The 22,397-nt window shown below is 40.3% G+C and overlaps 1 protein-coding gene across 1 annotated transcript in view; it reads left to right on the top strand.

The window, feature by feature from the left end:
• Positions 1-22,397, top strand: part of tax1bp1b (Tax1 (human T-cell leukemia virus type I) binding protein 1b) — a 137,053-nt gene that overhangs the window by 73,178 nt on the left and 41,478 nt on the right. Inside the window, exons 10-13 of the mRNA XM_078239869.1 lie at positions 281-436; positions 1,227-1,338; positions 2,320-2,438; positions 11,864-11,986. Of these exons, the coding sequence (XP_078095995.1) occupies positions 281-436; positions 1,227-1,338; positions 2,320-2,438; positions 11,864-11,986 (510 nt within the window). The remainder of the gene's footprint in view (positions 1-280; positions 437-1,226; positions 1,339-2,319; positions 2,439-11,863; positions 11,987-22,397) is intronic.

Genomic DNA, 22,397 nt, shown 5'->3' with positions numbered 1-22,397 from the left:
TGGAGCAAAATGGAACAATGCTGTATGGAAATTAATTGGGCAGTTAAATCAAATGTTAAGCACATTCAATAAAACATCATTATGAAGTCCTTGAAAATGGAAAGCTTGGGACGATGCTCCTATCTTAAAGAGATGCAGATTCATCTTGGCAGCAGAATAATATGATACATTGCATGGCATAACATAAAAATGCTGATCACTTGGTTTACTGTGAGCAATGCCAAAGGGTATTTAATAGTGCACTTCAAAGAACTAAGCATTTTACAAAAATTGATATTAGGGTTCTGCAGTGGTTGACAGTACAGCGGAGCAAGAGCTGCATAAAGAAGTTGAAGATTTGAAGCTTAGGTTGCAGATGGCTGCCGAACATTATAAAGAGAAATACAAGGATTGTCAGAAACTGCAAAAACAAGTTGTCAAACTCACAGAGCAGTTGGTGAGTATAATGTTTTTTTTAAACTACTGGTGGTAATGCAACAAATTAAAATAATTTGAAATCGAAATTTGTACATGTTGCATTATTAGTATTCTAATTAGCAAGACGACCCCAAATTCTGTGGGAAATTCACATGGTAGGGAAAATGCGACAGCTTTGAGAGCTCAAGGAAAGCTTAATGAAGCATCATGAGCAATTGAGATAGGGAGTCCAATATAAGAAGCGAGATTTAACAGCATGTGGCAGTGCTCATATTTTTATTTGAAGTTGTTCAGCAGAAGTATAACTGACAATAAAGCCACAGTTCCAGAAGCATAAGAAGGAAATTAGACTTTTGCAAGCATCGAAGGCATGAAATTAATGGGGAGATTGAAAGCATTATGGCTTTAAAATCACTGGATCCTTTTAAGAAGCTGAAGTATGGAATTCTATTACAATCTGTCGTCCTAGATTTGATTTGTTATTGTTGCATGTATTAGTATACAGTGAAAAGTATTGTTTTTTGCGCGTTATACAGACAGAGCATACCGTTCATAGAAGGAAAGAAGAGTGCAGAATGTAATAAAAGTTTTAGAAGCATAGAACAAGAGTAAACGATAGAATAAGAAGGTATGCTGGGCACAGCTTGCAAGAAGTCGCCACGCTCCGGGCCATCTTGGAAATGCATTCTGTCTTTGGAGTTCGAGTTACTTGGAGATGGGAGAAAATACTATAACATCGCATGATTACTTAGCCTCAGTTCATTTCATCAGGAAAGTTATAATGTAATTGTACACTATTACATTAATAGGAAGAGAAGAAAAATGAAACATTCTCTAAGAAACAGAAGCTAACTGACAATGGGACAAACACTGAATCGCCTCCTGTGTCTGCAGCAGACTTTATTCCAGATTCTTCTCCAGGTACCTGAGTAATTATTTAGATTCTAACTATAGAGATAAATTAGCACTGTTTACAGATTAAAAATTGTGTGTGTGTATAAAATCACTCCAATGTTTTGTAAGCTTTAGTGATGTTTAAACAAATATTTCTCTAATGCTTGTATTGCATATTTACCTATTTGTTTAGCAATGAGTAGACATTGCTCCCCATAGCATTTTTATTTCATTTACAACTATGGAACTAATTTTGAAAGCTTTTAACCCAAGAAATTTATCAGCCAAACATCTTCCATGATTAGCAACAAGAATGAGGAGCTGAAACAGGTTGAATATCCACTGTTGTCCAGCTGATTCTCGGCATTGTTTCAGAGCCCAATCAGTCCATAGCTGATTGTATTGCTGACAGTGATCAGATTGCTGCAAAGTGACATGCACAGAAAGGTCACATAATTTCAGCTGAAATTGCCACCATGTGCTTAATTTGATAACTTTATAAACAATATTTTTTTTCTAAGTTAAATGTGACTTTTGAAAGAAAATGGATAAACACTTGAAAGCAATAAAATTGCAGGGTTACAGGGAAATGGTGAGTGGATGGAACTCAGTAATTTGCACTAACAGAGAGCCAGCATAAACCTGGCAGGCTGAATGGCCTCCTTCTGTACTGCAAGCATTTTGTGTTTTTGGGCTTTGCAGAAGTACTTGCAATTTGCATTTTCACCAGCAGAAGCCATGTTCTCAGCAACAAATTATTATTTTTCAAAATAAAACATTTTCTCTGCTACTGAATGAAATACATGTTTGAACTGCCGGCATGGAGCCACAATTTGAACATGTTCAGTTGCCGTAGCATTCACTGGTTGTAATTAAATCAGTAAAATGGTTTTTAAAACAATAAAATTACTTGTCTGGGAATTAACAAATTAAAACTCGATTAATTTTTTTGTTATGGGTCATTTAATTTTCAGTAGTATAGTAAACATCTTGGTTTTTTCCCTACAGTCATGCCAGCTCCGTTTGACCATACATTTGATCTCTTGGTGCAGACACAAATAAGTAAAATGAGTAAGGAAATAACTGAGAAAACTGAGATGTACAAGAAGTGCAAACAGATGTTGGCTGTAAGTAAAACCATTGCCTGAACCTCTGTCGTAAAACCTTGCCATATGTTACAGTTGGTTGGGATTAAAAGATTGTATTATAATGGATGTTCTAAGGAGTATAGTTGGAAATTGGTAAAATAAAGTTGGTTGTTGACCTATTTTGGAGATTATGCATTTTGAGTCGTCCTGAATTTTTTGGCTGGTATGGGGGAGTTCTTAACTTTTTATTTATTAGTGTCACAAGTCGGCTTACATTAACACTGCAATGAAGTTACTGTGAAAGTCCCCTAGCCCCGACACTCCAGTGCCTGTCTGGTACACTGAGGGCAAATTTAGCATGGATAATACTACTAACCAGCACGCACGTCTTTTGGACTATGGGAGGAAACCGTAGAACCCGGAGGAAACCCATGCAGACACGGGGAAAATGTGTAGACTCTACACAGACAGTGACCCAAGCCGGTAATTGAATCCGTGTCCCTGGTGCTGTGCGACAGCAGTGCTAACTACTCTGCCATCCAGCCACCCATGAAGTCTAATTGGAAAATGTCCAAAGTCTCCGGTAATTCATTTGATTGTTCGGTCAGGACGCTTTCCTAAATGGCATATGGTCATGAGTTTAAGGCTCCAAATTGGCACACATTTTTTAGATTGTTTTACATCTAAAAGGGCATTAAGTATGTATGCACAGATGCATTGTTTTTACTATATTAGAACATAGAACAGTACAGCACAGAACAGGCCCTTCGGCCCACAATGTTGTGCCGAGCTTTATCTGAAACCAAGATCAAGCTATCCCACTCCCTAAATTTCAAACAAATTATTTGTGGTGTTCCTTGCACTAAGGCAAAATATGCCCCATTTAGCAGGGATATATTGTATTTACATTTATATATAAATTTATATTTTTTCATTCTTGGAATATAAGATTAGCACTTATTGTCCATTTCTAGATTCCCTTGAGAGGGTGGTATTGCTTCTTCTTGAACCACGAGAGTCCATATGGTGAAAATGTTTTAACAATGCTGTTAGCTAGGGTTTTCGAGGATTTGGCTTCCTTGATAAGTAAGCAATATATTGTGATGATACTGTGCGTTTAAGAAATGTGTTTGTCATGTTTTTTGTGCAGGATTTGATTTAGCAGTTTGTTTTATTATCAGCACTTCTGTCGGTACCCGGCAGCCCCTGTTGTTACTGCAGCATCATAATTGATCTTAATTGCAAAAGTATTTGTTTTATTCTGGACTAATGCAGGGTTGTTATTTTATTTGTTTTCCCTTGGAGTTTTGCAGAGTGGGACTTGTTTAACTTTTGACAGGAAAAGTCATGTGACTGGGTGGGGCTAGGCTCACGGAGAGAAACCGAGTTCTGTTACTGCTTGGGTGCTGGAGAGAGAAGTCGCTCTTTCTGTTTCTAAAGTTTGGAGACTGGTACCTGCCAGAAAATAAGTCTCTTTTTCTGAGGTTCTGCTGCTTGATGGGTGGATCTTTCTCTGGAAACCACTGTATGGAATTCAGAAAGCAGATGTCTTTCTGTATCTATTTAGAAGGGTTGGCTGCAAGGCTGAAATCTGTCATCCACATGAGCTTATCTGTTTTTGGTGCTGAAGTAGGATTTATGTCTATGGGGATGTAGCTTTAATTGGAACTGTAGAGATAGATAGCTGTTAAGAATTACACCTTGTCATGTTAAGTATTTTAATTGGCAAAAGTTATGCTAATTCTTTTTAATGTTCCAACTGTGTTCTTCATTTTTAAAAATAAAAACCACCTAGTAGGTCAAAAGAATCACACCTGGAGCGAAATACCTTATAATTGCACTAACGCCAAAATCAAATAAAGCCTAGGGGCCTAGGCTAACTTCATAATCTACCTTGGAGTTTCTGCTTTGGTCCCTAACAGTGTGTCCAAGTAAAGATGAAGTGTTAGTTTTTGTGTTGGGCTCTGGAAATGTGAGCCTGATTTTGGAAACCTGATAGTTGCTTATTAGCGTCACAAGTAGGCTTACATTAACACTGCAGTGAAGTTGCTGTGAAAATCCCCTAGTTGCCACACTCTGACGCCTGCTCGGGTACGCTGAGGGAGAATTTAGCATGGCCAATGCACCTAACCTGCACATCTTTAGGACTGTGGGAGGAAACCAGAGTATCTGGAGGAAACCCACACAGACATTGGGGGAATGCGCAGACCCACGCAGACATTGGGGGAATGTACAGACTCTCACAGACAGTGACACAAGCCGGGAATTGAACCCAAGCCCCTTGCACTGTGAGGTAACAGTGCTAACCACTATGCCACCATGCTGCACATGCCTGCCTTAGGTTTGCCCCTTTGAGTTGTGGGTGGGCAGGGTTTGGGTTTCCTGACTCCTGAGGCAACATGAGATGAGTGCAGACTGATTTAGAAGATCTGCCTTGGTTCACTAGGACTTATGCCCAGCCCTTCAGCATAGTTCTTACTATGTGGAGATATCCTGCACCCCTCACCCACTAGTCCTCCCCCTTCCATAATCACTTACCCAATATCCACTATATACAGTCCTCAAGACCCATATAAGAACAATAGGGATCCTTTGAAATGGAAAATGAAATCACCTTTTCCCACCTAACAGAGCTGTCAGCGAAAATCACCACCATAGTTATTTTAATACAATCTGACTCAATGAAAAAAATGTAAATTCCTACAAGTAATCATTCAGTTGTAAAAGCAAATAAACTTCTATTCACTAACCACGTCAAAGACAACTAATCTTTGAAACTGTCTTACTGTGAACACAACTCCTGCTGTGATTAGTGATTCTGAAACGTTTGAAACCCAGCCAAGCATTCATAATGGCTTCAGCAGTCCAAAATCATGATAGCTGTAAAGAACCGAAGATTGAATACCTCCACCATGCTGTGTTAGCTCAAGGTTATTACAATTACATGGTTCTTCCATGAGGCTTTTCCCTACCTGTTTGATGCTCTGTAACTACAAATTTGAAAAAGGAACTGCATTCTCACTGAGGAGGCTTCATGCCAATATATATCCAACAACCTTTTTTGTTTATTCATTCATGATATGTTGTCGTCAATGGCTGGACTAACATTTATTGCCAATCCCTAATTTTCCTTAAAAAGGTGGTGGTAAGCTACCTTTTTGAACCACTGCAGCCCCTGTGGAGTTGGTACCCCTACATTGTTGTTAGTGAGGGAGTTCCAGGAGTTTGACCCAACGATGTTTCCAAGTCTGGATGCTGAGTGACTTGGAAGGTAATTTCCAGGTGGTGATGTTCCCATTTCTGTTGACCTTCTCGGTCATGATGTGGAGATGCCGGCGTTGGACTGGGGTAAACACAGTAAGAAGTTTAACAACACCAGGTTAAAGTCCAGCAGGTTTATTTGGTAGCAAAAGCCACACAAGCTTTCGGAGCTCTTAGCCCCTTCTTCAGGTGAGTGGGAATTCTGTTCACAAACAGAGCTTATAAAGACACAGACTCAATTTACATGAATAATGGTTGGAATGCGAATACTTACAACTAATCAAGTCTTTAAGAAACGAAACAATGTGAGTGGAGAGAGCATCAAGACAGGCTAAAAAGATGTGTATTGTCTCCAGACAAGACAGCCAGTGAAACTCTGCAGGTCCACGCAACTGTGGGAGTTACAAATAGTGTGACATGAACTTTACACTTCTTTGCAGTAATCCGTTCTGTTCAGTATGACGATGGCCCCTCCTTTGTCTGCTGGTTCATGTCACACTATTTGTAACTCCCACAGTTGCGTGGACCTGCAGAGTTTCACTGGCTGTCTTGTCTGGAGACAATACACATCTTTTTAGCCTGTCTTGATGCTCTCTCCACTCACATTGTTTCGTTTCTTAAAGACTTGATTAGTTGTAAGTATTCGCATTCCAACCATTATTCATGTAAATTGAGTCTGTGTCTTTATAAGCTCTGTTTGTGAACAGAATTCCCACTCACCTGAAGAAGGGGCTAAGAGCTCCGAAAGCTTGTGTGGCTTTTGCTACCAAATAAACTTGTTGGACTTTAACCTGGTGTTGTTAAACTTCTTACGACCTTCTCGGTGGCAGTGGTTGCAGTTTTGAAAGTTGCTACCTAAGGAGCCTTGGTGAGTTTCTGCTGTGCATCATGTAGATGGTTTACACTGCTGCCATTGTTCATTGGTGGTTGGGGAAGTGATTGCATGTGAAAGGGGTGCCGATCAATTGTGCTGCTTTGTCCTGGATGGTATCAGACTTTGAGAGTGTTGTTGGAGCTGCATTCATTCAGGCAACTGGAGAGCATTCCATCATACTCACCTTGTAAATGTTGGACAGACTGGGGCATCAGGAGGTGAGTTACTTGCTGCAGGATTCTACCCTCTGACCCACACATGTAGCCACAGTATTTATATGGCCAATCCAATTCAGTTTTGGGTCAATGGTAACCCCCAAAATGTTGATAGTGGGGGATGCATACATTCTCATCAGGCGGTTTCCTTGCCCATGTTTAACCTGATGTCATAAGGCCTTTGAACACCAGAATTAAACACTATATTCCAAGTGCGGCCTAACTAAGATTCTATACAGCTGTAACATGACTTGCCAATTTTTAAACTCAATGCCCGGCTGGTGCCCCTTTTTGACAACTATGACAAATTTGACCACAGCAACTGAGACAATCCACAACAATCAACAACGTTCTGTTATGAAGTATGTGTGCTTACCCTAAACTGAAACCGGACTCCAGTTCTCAGCACCTCTGTGCATGCAACAACTTGGAAATGACTGCTGATGTGCAGTTGCTGTCCTTTATCGTATTTAAGCTAGGAACCAGCCCTGCATGCACGCACTTAAGAAAAGAAGTGAAGCAGTAGGCAGAGGGATCTGGGTGTAAAACACATTTTCTTTCATTGGGGAAAGGGACAGACATTAAGATAAATAGAATTTTGAAAAACTAGCCACCGAGTAGCTCCCTCCTAATCTAAAATCAGAAATATCTTTCACCACATGGACCTCTTCACACAATCATATAACCCAAGATCCCATTCATCCAACATTAAAAGCAACCTTCCAACATCAAATACAATCACACAAAGCACAGGAAATGTAGTGGGAACACTCTTTGGCAATGTCCATGCCTGTGTTTTGAATATATGCATAAAGTTCTCTGCCGCTTCAAAGAAAATATTCAAAATAACTGGTACCCGTCATCCAAAACCTAAAACACACATCATGCCCACAATGGATCTGGGTCACTGAAAGTGGCAATGCAGGTGGAGAAGATAGTCAAGAAGGCATACTGCATGCTTGCCTTCACCGGCCGGGGCATTGAGTTTAAAAATTGGCAAGTCATGTTGCAGTTGTATAGAATCTTAGTTAGGCCGCACTTGGAATATAGTGTTCAATTCTGGTCGCCACACTACCAGAGGATGTGAAGGTTTTGGAGAGGGTACAGAAATGATTTGCCAGGATGTTGCCTGGTATGGAGGGCATTAGCTATGAGGAGAGGTTCGAGAAACTTGGTTTGTTCTCACTGGAATGACGGAGGTTGAGAGGCAACCTGATAGAAGTCTACAAGATTATGAGGAGCATGGACAGAGTGGATAGTCAGAAGCTTTTTCCCAGGGTGGAAGAGTCAATTACTAGGGGGCATAAGTTTAAGGTGTGGGGGGCAAGGTTTAAAGGAGATGTACGAGGCACGTTTTTTACACAGAGGGTGATGGGTGCCTGGAACTCGCTGCCGGGGAAGGTAGTGGAAGCGGATACGATAGTGAGTTTTAAGGGGCGCCTGGACAAATACATGAATAGGACGGGAATAGAGGGATACGGTCCCCGGAAGGGTAGGGGGTTTTAGTTCAGTCGGGAAACATGGTCGGTGCAGGCTTGGAGGGCCGAAGGGCCTGTTCCTGTGCTGTAATTTTCTTTGTTCAATGCAAAACTGCAGATCAGGTAACCTGAACTGGATTGGCATTCGAGAGAAGGTATCCCGGGAAGAAGGATGCTCGATAGGAACAAGGTCTCAAACCAAGACCAAGGTTCTAAACCAGTTAGTGGAACAGAAAGAGGTCCAGAAGGAAGTCCCAGGCAGGGACAAAGACAGGGATCAGAGATAGGTCTTATTGAGTCAAAATGAGACTGTAGGGAAAAAAAGGCACCTAAGTTATACAAAGATCTACAGAGAGCAGACTTGATGCAAATTGGGCTTCAGAAAAGCCCAGAAGATCCAAGAGCATAGCTGAAGGTTTGTTACTCTGTGCTGGGGACCATACGAGCAAAGGCACCCAATTGGAGCAGTAGTGTTCTACTTCACAGGGCCGAAGATCTAAAAATGTGTTTGGAAAGTGAAGCTCGAGTATACTAGGAAATCCGGGGAAAGGAGACTTAGAAGATGTAATTGAAACTCTGGAGGTGGACCCTTATTGAAATCGTCTAAGTGGGAGTGACGTTTTGAGAGAATTTCAAGGCGGGTTCTTCAGATGTGAAAATTGGAAGTCCCCAAGTTGTAATAAGACCAGCTGGTTCATGGTGTGAGAAATGTTGGAGTGGAGATATCCACTGAATCTACTTTGGTTGCATCTGTCATTTACTTCGGAGTGTGGTGTGTCTGACCACAGTTCACCACTTAGTTCACATGCGTAGCGTACTTGCCCTGAATATTAGAGTAGAAGATAGATCTGTCAAAGTTAGGAACTATCAAGCCAGGTTTCACTCTGGGATCTGACTTGTCCAGTAGTAACATCAGCAAGGATTGTAACAATTCTAAATAAAACAACTCACACCATTCTTTTTTTTAAAAAAGTCAATTCGCCTTATGTTCATGGATCCTTTAAAAAAAATTCCAGGATCAGAATCCAGATCTTTACCAAAAACAGATCAGTTCTTCCTTGGCCATACCCTATCTGTGTACCAAGTTTTGCTTTAATCTATCCATTAGTGGCAGAGGTAACCATGGTGGCTATTGAAACAAAAAAAACAAATAGCTCTGTTTTTCTAAGCTACACTAGATGCCCTGTCAATCAAAGCAGTCGAGGAATAGGTGTTCCTTTTCCATAGCTTGTAGATCAGTTTTCTTTTCAAATTTAATAGACTGTGGGCAGTTAAATACCTTCAGATCATGACAGTAGAGTCCTCGGTCACCGATCACTTAGTTGTGAATGCATGATGACACTTTTCCAAATGTGTAAAGTTTTATAAAGTTTATTTATTTACTAGTCACAAGTAGGCTTACATTAATACTGCAATGAAGTTACTGTGAAATTCCCCTAGTCACCACAGTCCGGCGCCTGTTCGGGCCAATGCACCTAACCAGCATTCTTTCAGAATGTGGGAGGAAACTGGAGTACCTGGAGGAAACCCACGCAGACACGGGGAGAATGTGCAAACTCCACACAGACAGTGACCTAAGCTGGGAATTGAAGCAATTACAGATTCCACCTAAATGCTGCTAACAAATTAAAATATCACAAACATCATAGATTTTGTAACTGGAGTTGGGAGTGCAGTGTGGTGGGATGCTGTATTTTGATCATTTTCTGTGCCTCAAATTGAGCCCAGATTGAAAGTCGCCCTCTCTCTGCTGCCTGTAAAACTATTTTCGACATTTAAAACTGCACATTAAGCACAAATTTGCAGTTTCATTCAGAGCTATCTTCAGAATCACAGCTATGGAAGAGGAGGAATACAGCAGAGGTTATTTGAAGGAAGTAGAGAGAACTTCATTCCACATCACGTGTTCTATCAAAATTGGAAAGCTTACTGCTGACATCAGCTGGTCTTTGATCTGAGGTAACCATTTAGATTATTGGTTGATCGACTTTGAGACAGTCTTTACTTTTCATTTCATCCAACTAACAGCTAGGAACAACACTCAAAAGTAAAGATGAAAAATCCTGGAAGGAAAGACTGCTGTAGTTTATTTGAACTCTGCTGAATGCATGTAGGACTCAAAACTACAGGTCTTGAGTAGTTAAGTACAGGATATTGTACTTGATTCTTAAATCACAGGACCAGAGTGGTGACTTCTGTTACAGTCTCTGCTTCATGTTTGTCCCTTAGCAGTACATAGGCTAACTGAAATTTTGTATTTGTTTGATGTGGCTGAACCAAGGTTTTGTCTCCTTTACTCATACACTGAGCATGCTTAACTAACACTGAACTAAGATAAGTAGAGGATTAGGTGAAGGGAAACATTAAATTCTATTTTTTATGTCTTTCTTAAATTTCTCCTGTTTTTCTTTTATTTCTGAATGTATGGCTTTTGCTTGGGTGCTATTCAATGGGATTTGTATTCCTTCTTTCTTGTATGTTTCCCAAATAACTACCATAAACCTAATTAGTAAGTCACAAGAGGCTGCTAAAAAGTGGGTAGCCAAATATCGCCAGACCTTGTTCTGTCCTCACTTCATGACTACAGATGCTTTCTAGCAGGGGCCACTATAGAACAGTCAGAAGTGAAAACTTTGTGTCCCCCCCCAAATCATCCCCCAAGTCCCCTCTGTGCTGTACTGCTGAAGGCACCTGTAGTTAACTTATCTAAGTAATTCCGTAACATGGACTGGTGTTTTTATTCATTAAGCCCTCTGTTCCAAAAAATGTCCAGAGGGATGTATTCCAGTAAATACAGTTGCTAATGATCTTGTGGTAAAATTTCAGCAGGGGATTTCTTGAATAAATGCTATAACTTTACCTGAGATTCGCAGAAGCCTTAACTCCTGGGATTTCACTGATCTCCAACCAAGCTTTACAATTGAGGGAACCCTTGAGGAAATCAGTGCCAATGGTTTTCTGTTCTGTCTATTTATGTCTAGAAAAGTCTTACTCCAGATCACTGGTTAGGAAGGCTTCCAAATAGATGTTAAAATTTTGGAGTCTTAAGTCTGAGGAGATGCGTGTCCCTGGTAGATGTCAGTTGACAAATTTGACTTAATTATCCTTGTTAATCAGCTGTGCCCATTTATTCCATTGTGGGCATGATGTGTGTTTTAGGTTTTGGATGACGGGTACCAGTTATTTTGAATATTTTCTTTGAAGCGGCAGAGAACTTTATGCATATATTCAAAACACAGGCATGGACATTGCCAAAGAGTGTTCCCACTACATTTCCTGTGCTTTGTGTGATTGTATTTGATGTTGGAAGGTTGCTTTTAATGTTGGATGAATGGGATCTTGGGTTATATGATTGTGTGGAGAGGTCCATGTGGTGAAAGATATTTCTGATTTTAGATTAGGAGGGAGCTACTCGGTGGCTAGTTTTTCAAAATTCTATTTATCTTAATGTCTGTCCCTTTCCCCAATGAAAGAAAATGTGTTTTACTTTGGTAAATAGAATTGTGTAAACACATGGATTAATCATAAACAGATTTACAATGTTGAAATAACATTTAACCAGAGCATCAAGTGGGAGATGAAAGAACTTAGATGTACTTTGTATTGACAACATTTTTGTCTGTTATCTTTCCTCAGGAAGAGAATGAAAGAAGTCATGCTTTTGCTGAAGAACTGGCTCATATCCAGCAAAAATTGAATCAGCAGTTAAAAATAAACAGTGACCTTAAACAAGAGGCTGCAGAGGACATTCAGTATCAGGTAAAAATATTCAGCAGTATACAAATCGGAAAAGTAATAGATGATGTCTTTGGCATACTTGTCCTCCAGCTTTGGTGATTAGAAAATAAATGTTAAAGTACTCTTAATTTCAATATAATGAAGTATTTCTCCCCATTGATATCTTGCGCCATGAAAACTCAACCCTGTAAAGTCCAGGAATAACTGCAGAAAGATGCATATGATAAATTGGATGAAATCTTCATACACTAAGATGGAGGTGTAAAATATTTCAAAAGAACTTAAAATTGTAGTGTACTCTACCTCTCATTTTGCTGAGCAAGAATTAAATTGTTCCCCCACCTCCTGGTTGTATCTGTGCACTGTCCCTCTCCCTGGCTCTCCAGCTGCACCAACTTTCTTCCCCAGTCTTCCTCTGCGCTTCATTCTGTGTTACATTTATAAAGGCTCCATGATTATATAAGTATTTACAAAAATATGGGACTTACATGAATTAGATTTTGTACAGAATTAATAATGAAGTTAAACCTTGAAGATCTAAATTGTGTACAAGATTTTGCATTTAAGGAGAAAAATAACTAGCCTTAATCAGTGCCTTATTCATGCTTTGAGTTTGAAACTAGCTCAAAACCAGCCTGCATTTAGAATGCCAGAACAGAGCAGAATCCCTATACTGCAGAAGGTGGCCATTCGACCCATCGAGACTGCACCTACTCTCTAATAGAGTATCTTACCCAGGCCTTCTCTCTGTAACTCCACACATTTACCATGACTAATTCACCTAACCTACACATCTTGGGACACTAATGGGCAATTTAACATCCTCAATCCACCTAACCTACACATCTTTGGACCCAGAGAAAACCCACGCAGATTTGAGAGAATGTGCAAACTTCACTTCACACAGATAGTCACCTAAGGCCGGAATTGAAACCGGGTCCCTGGTGATATGAAGCAGCAGTATTAACAACAGTGCCGCCCATAAAGTAACCTAAGTAATTCTAGACTGTCCTTTTCACCAATGCTTAAGTGGTGACGTTTATTGATGTTTTCTTTTGTAAGTGATCAGAAACATTATTTTTTTAAATTTTCCATCAGTAGCACTGACATACAATTTCTTAATATTCAGAGCAGCTGCTGCAATTCGTACAATGTAGCTAAACACATTTTCCTTGCTACTTTTGCTTATGTTCACTGGTAAAGCAGTTTTATCAGTCTAAGTTTCTCAATCCTTCGACTATACTTGAGTTTACATTGCAAAAATGTAAAATGAAATTATTTCCTGTTCCACTTGATGTTTGCAAAGTTATCACTTATATTTTACAAATGTAGGTGTGTGTTTTAATGCTATGTTAACATCAAAAACTCTGTAGTTCATATAAAGATTTGAATTTTCAGACTAGTTTGTATTTGGGGAGAATATTTAATATTGCACAACTCTGAGGTGAAGTGCTGTTTGTTACAGGTTTGTGACTGCAGTTTAGAGAAGTTGGTGATGCAGTCTACACTTGGGTCAATATGCACATGGAATATATTAGCTTAAATGTAGATTTTTCAGATGCATTTAGATAGTAATGCACTGAATAACCATAAGATGTGTATAAACAACACTTAGTTGATACATTTGAATAAGAGTTAAATGAAATCAGGAAAGAAAGCTTATTTTGTAAGTGGGAAAAATTTGTTTTTTATTTAGCATAAAGTAGAAGTTCCAATACAGTAATGGTCATCATTAAAAAAAATGTAAATTAAATCTACATAATTGTGGCAAAAGACCAAAGAAGCATTATTATTAAAAAGAGCTGTCAGTTTTGTTTATTTGGTATTGAGCTAGTAGCTTACAAGTTGAGTGTTCAAATTCCACAATCCCAAGTTGTGATGCTGAACTCGATGGTCCAGAATTTTCTAGCAATTTTACGTGAGTTCACAATACATGGTGTTATTTTTGCCTTAATTGGCAGCAACTTGTAGCGACAAAGAGATGCTCTGGAGTTGTTAACCATGAACTTCTGGATGATTTGTGTCATGACCTTAGCCACACACATATTGTAACTCGCTGCCAGCCATCTCATGAATGTCAAGGATTTGCACGATGAATGTGAGTAAAGCTCCCTGAAGAAAGTTAGGGCTGCTTTAAGGACCCTGTTAATTGGGTAATTTATGGTCCTAACATGCCACTCAATTTTCGAGCCCCAAAAAGGGAACAATTGAAATTTGGAATATTGCTGCTGCAGGTTGTAATTTGTTTGAGGAGGTTTGTCAAATTCAAAAATGTTTTTCTTGCCCAATTCAATCCTCCTCCCAAGCCTACAGCATAACTCCAAATGCCCTATTCCCACAAATTCTGAGTCAAAATATCAGATACCTTATGGATTAGAATCAGAAGAGTAAACCAGAAAGTTTGGTAAAAATCCAACTGATTCACTTATTTTAGGGAGCAGGTCATCAACTTTTGGCCTGCACTTGACTTTATTTCCACCAGTGGCTGATTTATATTGTTACAAGGTTCAAAAGTACAAAAAAAATGTCTGGACTTATTGTCAAAGATTCAGTAGTCTCAACCTAGTTGACTGATGTAATTCTCCTCACTAACACCTGGAAACTAACGACCATAGATTAATTAAGCAACAGTTGACATAATCTTACAGCATCATATATCAGCCAACATTTCCGCCTCTTCCAACAACATCCCTGAGTGTGTACTTTCCCATCTGTAGAGCAGACCCGCCAAAGGTGTTAGCATAATCCAATATCATAGAATTCCTACAGTGAAGGAGGAGGCCATTCTGCCCATCGAGTCTGCACCGACTCTGACAGCATCTCACGCAGGCCCCTGCCCTATCCCCATAACCCCATATATTTCTTGCTAATCCACCTAACCTATACATCTTTGGACTGTGGGAGGAAACCGGAGAACCAGGACGAAACCCACATGGGGAGAACGTGCAAACTCCACACAGGCAGTCGCCCAAGGCTGTAATGGAACCCGGGTCCCTGGCGCTGTGAACACTAACCAATGTGCCACCTTGTTGCCCTATCATCATCAGTTAGATGAGAGTGAACTGGAAACGCTCAGCTTGGACTCCAACAATGTCTCATGGTTTCACATGACAATGTGGATTACCACCCACTCCCCCTCCCCACCAACCTTCAACTAATCAATCAGAACTTCACTTGGGAAGAAGCTCTGAGAGAAGAGCAGAGTATGTAATTTGGAGTAGATGGGGTTGGTGGCGATATTTCAATCTTCACTACCAACATTAGCTTGGTAGGCGCAACATTGACTGAACTGGCCTGAAAGACAAAGCTGCCAAAGTTAACTCCTGAGAGGTGGTGGGGCAACTAACCCAAGGAATTAACGTCGCCTTCTCTACCTCCCTGTCACAGCCACAGCTGTCCATCGTGGATGTGCCCGCCACACAGTGTTCGTCTTAAAATCTGGTCTCTGCAATAAGGAGACTCCACATATAGTGTGGCAAAATAACAATGCTAAATGGGACAAAGGGCAGACTTAGCAGCCCAAAATGAAAACCATGCAGCACTGAGAGCAGCAGGATTGCAAATCACAACAATTTGTAACTTTGTGCACACATCTCTCGCTGATCATCAAGCTGTAAGACCAACCCTAGTTAAAGGTAGAGTGCCAGAATAGCACTGAACGTAACCTTAAGTACAAACTGAGCCATACTGCTACACCTGCAAGCTAAATACCACAAAGTACAGTGAATAAGGAAAAGCTCTAGGACCGCACGGTCAAGTTTTTCCTCCAGATCCTGAGCTGCTAGGTTTTTTAAAAAAAGAGTGGGTGGGGTATACTCTGGCACAGCAGGCCTGATAAAGCTGGAAAGGCCGGCTGCACATACTCAGCTCACTTACTCAAAAAGTTCATCACCATCGGCAATGCAGCCCGCTCGATCGGCACTTCATCCACCGCTTTAAACATCAATTTCCTCCAGTGTGTTGCATAGTGGAAGCTTTGTGTGCCATTTACCAGATGCAACTATTTGTCAAGCTGCTTTAGGCAGTACCTTGCAAACCCTCAATCGCCACCATCTAGAAGGACAAAAGGCAGCAGGCCCATGGGGGCATGTGCAAGTTCCTCTCAATTCCACAAACTTTCCTGACTTGGAACTATATTTCTGTTCCTTCATTGTCTCTGTTTCTGGGTCAAAATCCTGAAACTCCCTAACAGCCCTAAACCACATGGTCTGCAAGGTCCAAGAAGGTGGCTCACCACCAACTTCTCAAGGGCAATTAGGAGGGACAGTAAATGCTGGCCTAGCCAGCAACACTCATTCCAGGAAGAACTAAAAGACAATAAATAAAAATTGGAGTAAGATGCCATGAAAACCTGAGCCTCAACCATGATGGAGCATGGCTGATTGCAAGAAACAAGCTGATGTGTTTGCAGATGCCTTCAGTTATCAGTGATCACATCCACAACTTTAAAAATTCGCTTTTTCCACCATCCGCATACTGAGGATGTTGTGTGTACCATCTGCAAGATGCACTTCAGCATCTTGCCTGTGCTCCTAAGGTAAAACCGTACAACCAGAAGACAAGGGCAGCAGGTGCACGGATACAATGCCTACCTCCAAGATACTTTACAAGTCACACACCATTCTGACTTGTAAACATGTTGCTTTTCCTTCATTGGGCATCTTCAAAATCCTGGAAAACTCTCACCACGAAGGCAGCTCACCACCACCTTCAACTAATTGGGGAAGAGCAATAAATGCTGGCTTTTCCAATGCTGTAATGTTCTGTGAATACATTTTTTAAAATCTTGCACATAAGTGTGCTACTTAACCTTCATGCAGTGAGAATTCAACACATGGGATTGGATAAGAAATTGATATTAGGAAGTTATGTAATTCTTGGGGAACTGATGTTAGGTTGGGGGAAAATGCTGAGTGGACTGCTCAGATTGAGTCACATGAACTTGCATACACAATTATGCAAATACATCAAAGTTACAGCAGTAACAACTTAGATGGGGGATTAGAATCTGCAGGATTGGCTAAAGACCACAGAATAAGATAAAATATCTGTGGAGTGTAAAGACGGCTCAAATTTAATACATAGAAGAAAAATAGATAATAGTGCTTAACTTGCAGTGTCTGTGGGACAGAAATCAACAAAGCAGTTTGAATATTGAATTAAGTAACCAAAATAACAAAATATGAGTTTGAGGAAGTTCTGCTAAAACTCTTGTCATGGTTTATTGAAATCAAACAGTATAATGAATTTTGGTAACTGAGAAAAACCTGTACAAAAGAGTTGAATTCGAGAGGTGAGAGGACTGCACTTGACATCAAGCAGCTTTTGACCAAATGTGGCGTCAAGGAGCCCTAACAAAACTGGAGTCAATGGGAATTAGGGGGAAAACACTCCATTGGTAGGAGTCATATGAAACAAAAGAAAATGGTTATGGTTGCTGGTCAATCCTGGAACTTTTTTGTTAGAATTATAGAATCCCTACAGTGCAGAAGGAGGCCATTCGGCCCATTGAGTCTGCATTGATCACAATCCCACCCAGGCCCTATTCCCGTATCCCCACATAATTACCCTGCTAATTCCCCTGACACTAAGGGGCAATTTAACATGGCCAATCAACCTAACCCGCACATCTTTGGACTGTGGGAGGAAACCAAAGCACCCGGAGGAAACCTGCATAGACACGGACAGACAGTGACCTGAGGCCGGAATTGAACCTGGGTCCCTGCCGCTGTGAGGCAGCAGTGCTAACCATTGCTGCAGGAGTGTCTCAGGTAGGGTCAGAGGGCTAACTGTCTTCAGCTGCTTCATAATGACCTTCCCTCCATCATAAGGTCAGAAGTGGAGATGTTCACTGTAGATTCCAAAACGTTTGGAATTGTTCACGACTCTTCAGATACTGAAGCAGTCCATGTCCATATGCAGCATGACTGACAACATTCGAGCTTGGGCTGATAACTGGCAAGTAACATTCATGCCACGTACTTCCAACAAGGAAGAATCCAACCTTATCCCTTTCACATTCAATGACATTACCATTGTTGAATTCCCCTCCATCAGCATCTTGGGGTTTATTAGAATCGTAGAATTATCATTGAACTGAAACTGAACTGGATTAGCTGTGGCCATAAGAACGGGTCAGAGGCTGGGAATTCTGTGGCAAGTAATTAACCTTCTTGACTCCCCAAAGCTTGTACATCACCTACAAGGCACAAGACAAGAGTGTGATGGGATACTCTCCGCTTGTCTGGCTGAATGCAGCTCCACAACACTCAACTTGACATCATCCATCATGAAGCAGCTCGCTTGATTGATGCCCCATCCACCATCTTAAACATTCACTCCCCCACCACTTACAGTTTCAACAGTGTGTACCATCTACAAGATGCATTGCAACAACTCACCAAGGCTCCTTCAACAGCACCTTCCATACCTGTGACCTCTACCACCTTGAAGGACAAGGGCAGCAGATACATGGGACTGCCACCATCTGCGAACTCCCCTCCAAGTCATACAGCATCTTGACTTGAAACTATATATTCATTCCTTCATTGTCATTGTGTCAAAATTCTGGAACTTCCTTTGTAACAGCACTGTGGGTTTACCTACACCACAGGAATTGCAAGAATACGGTTCCTTCTCAAAGGTAATTAGAAATGGGCAATAAAAACTGGCCTAGCCGTGGCGCTGACATCTTATGAAAGAATGAAAAAAAGACACCAAAGACACAATTCAAACTTTGGGATAATGTGGGCAAGCATTGCATAGCCGATGAGGATTATCCAAAAACGTGGTTAGCAGGAACAACAGGAAACCTTGAAATATTCTGTTTTAATGGGAATTGATCAAGAGGGAATCTGGGATATATACTGCAGTTCATATAGCAGATAAACCAAATCTGTAGTAACACTTCACATTACACATGGGGATTGGAGTGATAATAAAGTTATTAGTCCTGATGTCTCAAAAGTTCTTCATCCAAAGTGTGGTCAAAAGTGGAACAGATCATCTGGGTTGGCTAGGGCAGTGGATGAAACAATTTTGACATCAATTAAGAAGTTTCATGCCCTTATAGATCCTTTTTATCTGGATCGGCATATAAACCTTTCTGCTCTGTTTATTCTATTTTATGGTCCCTCAGTAATTTCAATCCTGGGGCAGTCATATATTTTGAGGTCACAAGCACTCTTGTCCTATTAATACAACATTGAATTCAAAATTTGATTTGATGTAAAATGTTTTGCATATTCTTTGGATATTTAAATGTAAACACTGTGACCAATTATTCCATGAAGCATGGAGAATGTGAGCTAATCGGGATATCACTGTGAAAGTCAATATATTCCAAATTCCAGTTCTATTCCACAAATATTGCATAATTCGTGTTTGCCTATTCATTAATACATGATTCAGGGTTAAAAGTGGAAGCAAATATTGTCGTATAAGAAAAATTCTCTGTAAGCTTGGACATATAAAGAGAATTGTTAGAATTAAGTTGGAACAATCTTGTATGAATGTACTTTTTTAAAAGCACTGACCTGGGATTGCCTGCGGGATCTGTGTAATGCTCATTTCTTTTGCCATTGTGACTGATTTATATGCAGAAAAGAGACAGGTCATTAAGCAAATTAAACTTTTCCAGCAAACCTTTTAAACCGAGACACAATAATGTGCATGGAATTCAGCCAGTTTTGATGTTCAAAAATCAAAGTACAACTTTTGGCCAACATCATCTCAACAAAACTAGCTATTTGAGACCACTTCTAAAGAGTGACAAGAGTGGAGGAGAGAAAATTTGAGAATTTGAAAAACAGCCACCCAGGAAATTAAACTGTTATTAGAAGATCATTGGGAGGGATTATTGGGACATTCCCAAAAGGGATATAAGTAAATATCTTGATGATCTTCAGCGTGTTTTAAGTAATCTAAATTGGAAACCACATTCCATTAAGTACAGTAAAAATGCAGTGTACTAAAAAAGTTATTTGTTTTGAATCCAAAGCCTATTAGATAGGCATTTATTAAATTGCCAAATATTCTTTTATCTTCTTTGAAAGGAAGTATCAGTTGATAATTTCGATAGTATATTGTTAAAGATGTTTCATTTGAAATGTTGATGTCTAATCCATCTCCTAGGTCTTTCAAATCAAGTGTCTCAGAACTTAATTATCGTTGATTTACTTCAGATGATTGAATGTAATTTTAAGTCTTCATATTAATTTGCAATATTTTCCTAACTTTAATTACCCTACTTCATAAATTGGTATTTTACATTCAAGCCACAATGCTCGGCTAAAAAGCTGTCCTTCTCTTAGCATTTACTTGATCTGAAAAGTATTTTGTGGTTTTGCATATATATAGCTCCTCAAATAGCTTGGCAGATAAATGCATAATGTCATATGATGTGATGCTGGTCATAGCCAGGAGGCTGCAGATTCTGTGGAAATTTGTGGAAGTTTGGAGAAATTATGTCAGTTGGGAGAAATTGATTTTTTTAGGAAAGGCAATGGCAATTTTGAAAGAGTGGAAAAGGACCCATGGAGTGGAAATAATTTATGTAGCAAATTTTCCAAGATGCTAACGACAGCGTTATCATTAATTTTTTTAAAATGACACCGAGCCAAAAGAGATATCAGGACAGAGGATGAGAAGCTCAGTGGAAAAGCTAGGCCTAGAGGAGCATCTTAAAAGAGAAGAGGGGGTAGAGGGACAGGGGTTTCGGGAAAGAAGTTTGAAATTGGGCATTAAGCAGTGCTGTCATTAATGAAACAAAAATGCGCAATATCAACATTGGAGGAATGCAAAGATTTCAGAGGGTTTGAGGAGACTACAAAGATAGAGGAATTTGAAAACAAAGATGAGGATTTTAAAACTGAGGTACAGATATGCTGGAATTAAATGAGTAAACAAGACTTAGTCTGACTTGAGACACAGCCAGCAGAGTTTTAAAATACACAAGTTTATGGCTGGCCAAGAGAACATTGGAATAGGCGTGTGTAGAGATAACAAAGACATGAGAAAGGTTTCAGTGGCAGGTGAGCTTTGACAGGGTGGTTGTTGGATGATACAAGAGGTGGCAGAGGTGGAAATAGGCAGTCTTGGTGATAGGTTGGCAGAAGCTGATCCCGGTCAAACACAGCACCAAGGTTGCGAAGATCTGGCCCAGCTTCAGACAATTGACCAGGTGAAGGATGGAAACTACAATTGGGGAATTAAGTTTATGGCAGGGTCCAAAGATTCTGTCTGCCCCATGTTTAGTTGGAGGAAGTTTCTGCTTATCCAATTTAGGATGCAGGACACGTATTGGGATAAATTCGAGCCAGTGGAGTTGTCAAAGGAGGTGGTGGTGTGATTGAGCTGACTGTTATCAATATACCTGTGAAACCTGATCTTTTATATTCATATGTGCTTCCAATAGGCAGCTGATGAGAAATGCAAAGGAATCGAGGAGAAATCCTTGGAGAATTCCAGAGGTAACAGCTGGGACTGGGTAGAGAAGCCATTGCATGTTTTCATGAGAATGGAACCAGGCAAGGGTAATTCTGTTCAACTGTTCCTTTGCATTCAGCTGGGCAATGAAGGAGAAGCATTGGAGGGTAGTGGCATGATCAACTGAGTCAAAGAATGCAGATAAGCTCAAGGCTGAAGAGAAGTAATTTACATGTAGAATGGAATTTGTGACTTTGATAGGGGCTGTTTCATTACTGCAACTGTGACAGATAACTAATTTAAGAGATTCAAACATAGAATTGAGGGAAAACGGCACAAATTTGGAAGATGACAACACTTTCACAGACTTTGGAGAAAAGGGAGGTTGAGGCACCATAGACATCTGCATCCCTTGGACATCTGCATCCCTTGGACATCTGCATCCCTTGGACATCTGCATCCCTTGGACATCTGCATCCCTTGGACATCTGCATCCCTTGGACTTGAAGGAAGAGTATGACTTTGAGAGTACTGGTTTTAAGAGGAACAAGGATATCAAAGTTGTAGAAGAGGGTGTGATTTAGTAGCTCGACAGCTGGAGAAATCTGATGGATGACGGGTTGAAGGCTAGCTAGATAATGGGAACTTAAAGTGCAGTGATAAGTAACTTGAGGGAGTGTTTCCAGCGATGATTGCAGAAAGAAAAGGGTTCAAGAGGGTTAAGGAGGATGTGTGCAGAGTGTGAAACAAGGAAATGATCCAAGATTGCTTTATCTGTGATGATCATTATAGGAGTAGTAAGACCATGTGAGACTGAGAATCAATAGGGCAACTGTGAAAGTGAGCAGGAGACATTATGTGGAGGGAGAGATTTAGGGAGGAAAGAGGGCAATTAACTTGGATAAAAAGAAGAGTTGAAATGGAAGATTAAATCACCACGTATGACAAGTTCCTTGATGCAGAGTTTCAGTAGGTTAGCAGGAGCATAGGAGCAAAGAATATAGTG

The sequence above is a fragment of the Mustelus asterias genome, chromosome 2 (genome assembly GCF_964213995.1).
Source record: "Mustelus asterias chromosome 2, sMusAst1.hap1.1, whole genome shotgun sequence".
In the NCBI taxonomy this organism is placed as follows: Eukaryota; Metazoa; Chordata; class Chondrichthyes; order Carcharhiniformes; family Triakidae; genus Mustelus; species Mustelus asterias.
The sequence above is the reverse complement of the archived record's forward strand: the minus strand, read 5'-3'. Positions and strand labels throughout refer to the sequence as shown.